Below are 10,769 nucleotides of genomic sequence, written 5' to 3' on the forward strand. Positions count from 1 at the left end.
ATCACCCGCGACAGCTTTTCACCATTAGCACTATATTTATCTCTTAGAGCGGATACTGTGAAAGCATCAAACACAAATGACTTAGTGACAACATTATCCTTGAAAACCCATTGATTGAGATCAAACCCCGGAATGTTTTTGGGTGGAAAGATGGAATCTGAGACAATGAAGGGTTTAATATGATCAACTGGAACCCCTCTAGTAACAGCAGCCCAACTGTTAAGGAACATGAAGAGTGATAAACCATCTCCAAGCATATGTGGCATAGCGAATGCAATGGCTAATCCACCACAGTTGAAGTAGGTAATCTGAAACAAAGATCCACACTGATTTATGCCTTTTTCAGGTTGTAGAGGAATGAACTTTTGGCTGTGATTATGGTATTGGTTTCGGTTTTGGAGAATTTCTGAGAGTTTACAGTTAGCTTTGGCTTCGATAAAGAGAGCACCTTCGTCGTTGCAATCTGCGTAGGAGTTGTTGTTAATACGGCCGGCAAGAGGGTAGAATGCAGTTAAAGCCTTTGATAATGATTGCTTTAGAAGGTTGGATGTTTCTTGGTTGGAAATGTTGGATTTTTCATAGAAGAGAACTATAGGCATGGAAACTGGGAACTGATTTTGATCAATCAATGAGAATTTGAGTTTACTGAGATGGTGTGGTGTAGGAGATGATGGCTTGATTAATTCTTTGGAAATGAGCTCAACTTTGATCCCCATTGTGTAAATAAAGAAACAAACCAACATGATGATTCGATGAAGAGTTGGTGTAAGTATGCCTAATGAAGGGAGATATATATATACTGAAACTTGCTTAACTATTTGTTGAAATTTATCATATAAAAGAACCTCTGCGAGATACGCATGGTTAATATAAAATTTATCCACTAAGTATTTTATATTTTCAGAGAGATACTATTGATATATATATCTCTCTAAACAATCTATGATCTTTAAGAAGAAGCTATGTTACCAATTGATGTTCGAGTTAGTGTTCAAGCAATTGGCCATAATTGGTCTAGACATCTAAAATCGAGAAGTCAAAATCTAATTTTTCCGATTTGGTCCTAACAATTTTTTGGCCGTCTAGACAATCGCCTAAATAATTATATATATATATATATATATATATATATATATATATAACATTCGGTTATCATTTTAGAGATTAGCTCAATAGGGTCAACTGTTTTAAGAAGTCTTATAGAAGGTTCGATAAGAGTATCGATAGCCAAGGACAAAGGCTCGCATGGCATATGCATAGAGATTGCTAGTGTGAACACAATAAAATATGTGAAACATGTGGAGTCCTTCTATTGGGACATCACGACCTCCCAATAGAAATGTGACACCCCAAAACCCTAACATGAGCCACAAGACTTATTAAATAGAAGGTTTAAGATGATCTTTCAAGTATGCTCAAAACTCGAATAATTGTTACTCTTTCACTATTTTTAAGAGGAAAATGACTTAAGATAAGAATTCACGGTAGGAAGCTCTAATATCTCACATATCAAATATTTTTTCCAATTTATCAATTATTGTTATTACTTTATCATAATCCATTTTTAATATTATAGCATGTTGCTAATGAATTATATTTATTATTTTCAGAAATTTTTATTTAATTGTGTTTTCTATTTGGTTCTATGATATAGTTTAAGACTTGTTGTTTCATAGTTTTTGATAAATTACTTATGATCATTTGTTTTTTACATGTTTTAATTTTTTCAATGATATTGCAGTTAAAATATTATTGTTGGTACATTGAATATAAGCTATAAATATACATGTTTGTTTTTATATTAAACCATTTATATAATTATTTTTACATTGTATAATGTATATTTTAATTGCATTTATAGAATCATTTATTTATTAATAAGTAGAGATTTAACTACCAACCTGGTTGGGATGTCTTATTACCGACTCCCCCCTCCCCGCTTTCAATAAAAAAAAATGGAGATTTAACTCCTTACTACTTGAACCAATTCTCATTGGCAGATTAAAATTTAATGACACTGAGTTGGTATAAAGTTATAGATCACTTAAAATCACATCAACATTTTATCGATTATCTCTATCATTTTTGAACAAGTGCTGATTTACTTTTAATGTACGAAGTATTGCGATTTGATCTATAACATTACCAAACAATATCAAATTTACCTAATTGAAAATTTGAACGAACTTATTTGATAGTTATTCGACTGCCCTATCGGATATTCCACACAAATTTTTATAAACAGAATCAATTTCGTGTATTATGGTAGTTTGTTTATAAGATAAATAATTACAAAGTCCTGTGTTTTTACTTAATATATACTAGTAGGTCCATCATGTTGTTATAAGGTCCTTAAGTTTAACCTTCATCAATTTTTTAATCACTCCATTTGTTTTGTATATGAAAATATGAAATTGTCCCTAAATTTATAAATAAGAAACGTATCTTTTAGTTTTCACATTTAATAATCAAAATAGTTTTAATGAAATTTGTATTCTATACATGTATAGAACAAAATACATATGCTTGTGGACATTAGTTATAAAAAAATCCATTATTAATCTCTTAATTTTTTTTATTATCATTTTCCTTTATTTTTTAATATAATATATTTAAACTAACATTAAATATTATTATGAAAATTTTGATAATTTTTTCATTTGATTTGTTGGAATAAAGAAAATTCACTTTTATATTTTATACCGTTCTAGTCATATTTTGATAATTTTTAAAATATTTTTCATTCATTTTTTAATGAATAGATTCCAAATGACTAAATTAAAATAAAGGAATTAGATAAATCTTAATAAATTAATTATTTCATATTAGATAGATTATGATTATGTATAAAAATAGATGTTTTATTATTAAAACATGGAACAAATGGTATTTTTCGTATTTTAAATTTTATTTAGTATAATTTAACCATTGACTCAAATAGTGGCGGAGCCAGGAGTCAAAGTTCGGATGAGCTAAATTGTATGAAATTTTTTTTTTCAATAACGACTTAAGACTTTAATTACTACTGAAAATGTGTTTATATACAAAACATGCTATTAAATTTTTTTTCCAATATATTTTCACAAGTAATTCCTTGAGCTAAATTTTAGAAAAATCCATTCAAATTTAAATAACTAATTTGATATATGAATTAATCTTCAATAATTAAAAAGTAAAATTAAATAGCCAAAATCAAAAATACCAAAAACATAAATAAAATTAAATATTTTAAACAGAATTTACGTTTGTAAGGTCCAATGTAAGTATTAAATATTTTAGGCATAATTTACATTTATAAGGTCTGATATGATATTTCACGCGTTAAGATCAAATCTCCTATAAAATCCAAATAAAAAAAAAGTTGCATGAACTTCTCTAAAAAAAATTATAGAATGGTTTGTGATTGAAAACGAATGTAAACAAAGGATTTATGTTTGTGCTTTTTTTTGTAGATAATTATATCGCTCCTCTATAATGTAATAGACAATTTTATCCTTAAGAATTTCTTTTTGAAACGTTTATCCTTAGAGAATTAAGATATATAAAAATAATTTTAAAAAAATACAAATAACAATAAAATTTACAAATTAAAGAAGGCATAAAGCTCATTTGGCCCCTCAAAATATAGTGTCAAAATCAATTAACCCCCCAATCTTTATATATCAGTAATGAGGTCCCTCAACTATACAAAACTCTCCAATCAACTACAAACTAAACTAAGATCAAATTAAATCCTAACTAAATGCCAGCTCTCTTTCTTTCTCTCTCTCTTTTAACAGATATAATTTCTGCTCCATTTCTTTTGCACAGATGAGGTTCTACAATAAACAATTTGTATGCTCTTTATACACAGATCAGGTTCTAGAAAAGAGTTTCATTGAGCTAAGATAAAATTGCAAAAATGATGCATTCTTGCTCTTTTATTTCAACTTAATTCCGGATCCGTGAACTCCTCTATCTCTTCTGCTGCAGCTGCTGGAAAGTTGAGTTCCTTTTTCCACCAGTAAAATATCTATGCTAGAAAAAGAGTAATTATACTACAACATTGCTCTTGTTTCTTTCTTTTTTCCAAGTACAACATACCATGGTATGCTAACTACCATCATAGCATTCGTCTTAGGAAAACTGTTAACTAAAGATAAAATATAATAATTTAAAATTGCAATACAAAAAAATACATTGAAAAATAATAGTTGTGAACTTGAAAATATTACTTAGTCGATTAACTATTTCACATTCACTACTGCATGTCCTCTCATCTTCGCATCTTCACCTCTTCTCCTTCTACATCGTCGGTCCTCTTTCCTTCATCTCTCTCAAGTTTCATTCCCCTTCCATTAAGCTTCATATCAGATTTAGATTCTAAGGGCAATTAGAAAATAAAATAGAAGAATATGGGGCTGAACCCCCAAACTCTTCTTTGTTGGCCATGGCTGGAGGGGCTCCCAGCCATGACCAACACAGTGAAGGAGCAAGCCGAACAACTCCTCCTGTGGGTTTTCAGGCCGACCTTGACCCTCATTGGCTCCATATACTGTTTGTAAAATACTACTTAAAAGACAAACATGATATCACTAACTAAACACCTGAAACTCTCCTTTTTGAAAATAAAAAGCAAACCGGAGCATGAGAATGAGCAACCAAATACCCTCTATATAAATGTTTAGGGGTAAGGTACAAAAAACCCCTAATATTTAGGGCTAAAAGCAATTTTACTCTCACGTCTAAAATAGTGCTATTTTACCCATAACTTTGACGGTCAAGAGCAATTTTACACCTAATGTTAGCAAGTTGAATCAATTTTAGACATTATTATAAAACATAGATATTATGTTCATTATTTTGCATCGATTTCATATCAGTTCGTTTTAAAAAAAAGATTTCATATTTTCTGTGATTTAATAATTACATTGGAGATTAGTATTTATAAATTCAGCGAAATATTTTAATTTTTTTGTCCAACTCGTACAATATACAATATATTTTTATTTATTTTTGAAAAAAAAAATTCACGTCTAATCATATGTTTATGATATGTTACTAATTAGTCATAAAAATGACTAACATGTGAAGCGTAGATGACAGGATTTATGATCGAGAAAATATAGTTTGATGAATTATTTCTCAAATTAACCCAACTTGATAACGTTAAGGTTAAAATTGCTTTTGACTGCCAATGTTAGAGGTAAAATTGTATCATTTTATACGTTAGGGGTAAAATTGCTCCTGAATGTAAACGTTATGGGTATTTTTATAATTTATCTCAATTATTTATAATAGGCAAGACTAGTGTGTTAGGTAAAAATATAATTAAGGACCTTATAATTGATTATCTTTGTTTATAATTGTTTTAATAACATAATAATTATCTTGTATCAGACAGATTTAAATATGGTAATTTAATATTTATAATTAAATGTATAAGTAATAAAATAAATATGTTAGATATAAATGATGTTGACAATATATAGTAAGTGACAGTTTAATATCAAGGGAAATAATAATAATACAACATGCTCAAATGTTTTGTTTGGTAGGGATAAAAGTTCACCATGTTTAGAATCATTAAAATTATTTCAAAAAAAAACATTAAAAATAAAATTACATAATTTGGTACATTAAATATAAATTTACACTACTTAAAAAGTAAAAGTAATAAACATTAAAATAAAATTGCATAATTTTGTATGTTAAATATAAATTTCCACTTCCAAAAAAAATAATAGCAATAAATTTGTACGTTATCTTAAAAAGATTATGCAAGAAAAGCACATGTTTAATATCAAATTAAACTATAGCTAAATAATTGAGGATTGGTGTTGCCAGCTGGCATTTACATGATTAAAAAAATTTGATCAACAGCTTCATTAACATTTTAGTTGCAAGAGTGAACTTGAATTTAGCTGACGTCTATTTTTTTTTCAATTTAGGTGCTTGTGGATTTTTATCAGATCATCCTTTAACTTAGTTTAAGAGGTAGAGAATTATTGGCGGATTTAAAGTAGAAAATGGATAACCAGGACGATGAAATAGGTGACTGTCGTGCAAGTAATTTATAGCAAAGAGGAGGCAGATATAAAAGTGTATGAATATATGTGACCAATCCGACGTTGATACATGGAGATCTACATATCAGTAAGTAGCTATCCATTTAAATTTATAAATAGTCAATTTCCAAAGAGAAACAAGGTGCGAAAACATTTTGATGTTACTATTCTTTCTTTATTCTTACTTTATTGTTAGTAACATAGGTAAATTATATACGTGGTGTACAACTTTTACCCTAAATCACACTTTAGTGTACAACCAAAATTTTGTCAAATTAAACCGTACGAACTTCAGGTGACCTCCCACTAAAGTGTACAGCCGGTTTTTATGACAGGTCAACGCTGATCAAAGTTGCCACATCATCATTTTTCATTATAACATTAAAAAAAATGGGACCCACTCTTTACAGAATTACTAAAATAGCCTTATCACTTATAAAATTACTAAATTACCATCATCTTCTTCCTTTAACTCCTCTCTCTCCATACCATTTCTCTCTCACTCCTCTCTTTCTCTACCATTTCTCTCTCTCTCCTAAAATTCTCTCTAAATCTACAACTATTAATTTATCTCTCTAACTCTTTCTTTCTTTCTATATTTAATTTTCTCTCACTAAAAACATTATTTTAGTAAAGTTGGGCCACTCCAATACCTCAATTTTAACATAAACTTGAAAAAAATTATGTTTAACAAAAATTGGCACATTTTCTACTAACCTTTCCTCATTCTGAAACCGCTAAATACATAACCACCGTTGCTTCTTCTCGCTATGAATTCGAAATTTCAATTTCCCCCAATTCCCGATTCACCAATCACGAATCCATCCCTTCTTTACACGAATCACTCACCAATTTCATTGCATCATTCCCTCAATTTCCCCTCACCGATCACGCAGATAAAATCCAGCAACAACACTACTATCATTTATCCTTCTCCGATCATGTCTGTCTTGATTATATCGGCCATGGCCTCTTCTCATATTCTCAGTTTTCCTCTTCCATTTCAATTCCCTCTACATCAACTACTCCTCCTCCGAATCCCAATTCTGATTCCAATTCGCTGTTCTTCAATATTTCCTACAAGTCAGTGAACTTGAATTCTCAATTGCAATACGGCGCCTCGGAATCCGACCTGGAAAATAACATATGGGGGAGAATTATGAGCTTCATGAATGTTTCTGAAGATGAATATACTATGGTTTTCACTGCGAATCAAGCTTCAGCGTTCAAAATTGTCGCAGAAGCTTATCCGTTTCAGTCTCACAGCAATGTTCTCACAGTTTATGACTACGAAAACGAATCGGTGGAATCGATGATCGAGAATTGCAAAAGAAATGAGCAAGAATCATGTCAGCTGAATTCGTTTGGCCTGGAATGAGAATCCAGGGAAGAAAACTACAGAAGAAGTTAGAAAGCAAGAGAAAAGGCAAAAATCGCCGAGGATTATTTGTTTTTCCGCTTCAATCAAGAGTTACAGGAGCAAGATATTCATACTCCTGGATGAGAATCGCCGAGGAAAACGGATGGCACGTCTTGCTTGATGCAACTTCATTAGGAGCTAAAGATATGGAAACTCTAGGTCTTTCTATCTTGAAGCATGATTTTCTCATATGCACTTTCTTCAAATTTTCTTTGCATCTAGTGATTTGTTTTAATGTCTGAGATTAGGTTATCTAGGAGGAAGTTCCGGGCTTTGCATCTTTAATAGTTGTAGATTTAGAGAGAATTTTAGAAGTGAGAGAGAAAGAGATGAGTGAGAGAGAAATGGTAGAGAGAGAGGGGTGAGAGAAAAATGGTAGGGAGAGAGGAGTGAGAGAGAAATGGAATGGAGAGAGAGGAATTGAAGGAAGAAGATGAGGGTAATTTAGTAATTTTATAAGTGATAAGGCTATTTTAGTAATTCTGTAAAGAATGTGTCCCACTTTTTTTAATATTATAATGAAAAATGAGGGTAAATTACATATGTGGTGTATAACCTTTACCCCAAATCACAATTTGGTGTACAACCAAAATTTTGTCACACTAAACAATACAAGCTTTAGGTGACCTCCCACTAAAGTGTACAACCGGTTTTTATGACCGGTCAACGCTGGTCAACAATGCCACGTCAGCATATTTTATTGTAGAATTAGAAAAAGTGGGACCCATCCTTTATAGAATGACTAATATAACCTCATTCCTTATAAAATACTAAAATACCCTCATCTTCTTCCTTCACTTCTCCCATTTCTCTCTCTACATCTTCTCTCTCACTCCTCTCTCTACCATCTCTCTTTCACTCCTCTCTCTCTACCATTTTCTTCTTTGGAAAGGCCTTTCAAGGATAGAGAATCATTGTTGGAATGCAAAAATCGAGATTTGAGATAATTAAAATGGAGAATCGTTGTTTAGCATTATTATGGGCGAGAAAAGGTGGCGTTTTTAGGAGACGATTGGTTGAACTTCGTGTTATACCAAAGTTTTTAAAAACATTACACCATTCAACCACTACTACTACTAATTCTCGATCACATTTTTTCTACGGAGAACGCCAGCTTTCATTCGACAAGACCCTGATTTTCCATCTCAATATGCATCGCCCTGCTTCCTTGTGTTTTAACATTCCTTGCGTTACACCTCAAGTCGATTTTGATTACGATTTTGAAGATCAGCATCGCCTGAGTTTTTTGAGAGATAGAGAGGAAGAAGAGGAGGAGATGTTGCCGGAGGAATTTGGAAATGAGTTTGATGTTCCTGCTGCTGCTGACGAAAATGGAATTGATTCCAGAGCTGAGGAATTTATTGCTCAGTTCTATCACCAAATGAAGCTTCAAAGACAAATCTCTTATCTGCAATATAAGGATATGCTAAATACAAGCCCCAATTGATTATTATTTTTTTCTTTTTTTTTCTGTTTCTTGTTATGGATTTTTTTTTGCGGCTTAGAGATATTATTTTTGTAAAGAGGCATTTGTGGCATTTCAGGAATTTCACCATATCAAATAGCTTGACTGCAAGCTGCGCAGACCTGGATTCAAGATTTTAAAGACATGGCTGGGATTGATGATAATGTTGCTATAATTGGGGATTGGGTGCCTCCTAGTCCAAGTTCACGAGCATTTTTTTCAGCAATTTTAGGTGATGATATCAACTCACGAACAATGCTAGAACCTTCTCGAGAAAACAGAACTGAAGAGCTCTTTCTGGGTTCACGGAAACAGACAACGGAAGGTAATGCTGAGATGAAGGATGGGGCACAAACTGGTGCTTCTCAGTTTGTAGATCTACCTCCATTTCCCAAATCTCGATTTTTGCATTCCAACAACGATTCTCTATCCTTGAGAGGCCTTTCCAAAGAAGAAATGCATATAAATGGTAGAGAGAGAGGAGTGAGAGAGAAATGGTAGAAAGAGAAGTGAGAGAGAAGATGTAGAGAGAGAAATGAGAGAGAGGGGTTGAAGGAAGAAGATTAGGGTATTTTAGTAATTTTATAAGGAATTAGGTTATATTAGTCATTCCAAAAAGAGTGGGTCCCACTTTTTCTAATTCTACAATAAAAAAAATGATGACGTGGCATAGTTGAACAGCGTTGACCGGTCATAAAAATCGGCTGTACACTTTAGTGGGAGGTCACCTGAAGTTCGTACGGTTTAGTGTGACAAAATTTTGGTTGTACACCAAAGTGTGATTTAGGATAAAGGTTGTACACCACGTATGTAATTTACCCTTAGTAACATTGTAGACTTAAGTATCAGAGAAGGGAGACAGTATACCGACCCATCTCCGACAGTTTGCTAAATCATCGCGAGGTGATTCTAGCTCATGGATGTTTGTTTACTCAATTTTCTGCTTGTTTGATTTTTTTCTTTAAAAAAGAGAATTGTTTAGAAAGCTCATGTTTGTCTTTTTTTTTACATGAAAAGTGAAAAAGCGGAGAATCTATGTTTTTGCGAAAACAATTTTTTTCCAACACCAAACATTAGATAAACCAAACGGACCCCAGCCTAGCAAACCTACTTTGTAGATTGAAACACTTTTGTATTTTTGTATTAAAAAATTTCAAAATGTACATAATTAAATAGGTGTTTATGGGCGAAGTTCGTGAACGGAATTAATCAGTTACTCATGACTAAAGTTAATGAACAAACTCGTAAACAGCTCACGAACATGATATTGAGTTCGAACTCGAACTAGTTAATTTTCTAATGAACCGAGTATGAGCTGGTCAAAACTACTCGATACTCGGCCCGAGTAAGCTAGATCACAAGCTTACATTTGGGAGAAGAGGGATTACGCAACATTTTGCAATTTCTCTTTTCGAACATCTCATCCTCACCTCTAATTGCGCGTCCTAGAATCAAGAATTTTGTCCACCAGTATAATCAAAAACCCATTACTTAGACTCATTGTATTACCTAATACGAAAATAAACACTTTCAAATTAGAGTTTTCTAAAATATCTTTAGGCGGTGTTTGGTTAGACAAATTTATGATAGGGAATGAGAATGAAAGTAGTTCATTTCCTTTCTTAATGTTTGGTTTTACCATTTTAATTTAGGAATGGGAATGATATTATCCCAACTAACTATGGGAATCACTTATTCCTCCTCTCCCTTCTTCCTCCCAGCTGGCATCAGGAAAGGGATTGACCACAAAGGGCACCGTCGTTAGACTAAAGGGGATCCCCATTCCATATCAAATTTAACTCATAACCCCACGTTTCTCCTTAACCCATGTTTGATT

The 10,769-nt window shown here is 32.1% G+C and overlaps 2 protein-coding genes across 2 annotated transcripts; both read left to right on the forward strand.

The window, feature by feature from the left end:
* The first annotated feature begins 6,008 nt into the window (after positions 1-6,008).
* Positions 6,009-7,709, forward strand: LOC136229665 (molybdenum cofactor sulfurase-like). Its single transcript, XM_066018584.1, is given in 3 exon segments — positions 6,009-6,048; positions 6,944-7,366; positions 7,369-7,709. Coding segments are annotated over 3 exon segments (804 nt in total).
* Positions 7,710-8,419: 710 nt separating this feature from the next.
* LOC136229666 (uncharacterized) lies at positions 8,420-8,914 on the forward strand. Its single transcript, XM_066018585.1, has one exon. The coding sequence runs from the start codon at positions 8,420-8,422 to the stop codon at positions 8,912-8,914; it is 495 nt and encodes a 164-aa protein (XP_065874657.1).
* The last annotated feature ends 1,855 nt before the right edge of the window (positions 8,915-10,769 follow it).

This window comes from Euphorbia lathyris, chromosome 5 (genome assembly GCF_963576675.1).
Source record: "Euphorbia lathyris chromosome 5, ddEupLath1.1, whole genome shotgun sequence".
NCBI classification, from domain to species: Eukaryota; Viridiplantae; Streptophyta; class Magnoliopsida; order Malpighiales; family Euphorbiaceae; genus Euphorbia; species Euphorbia lathyris.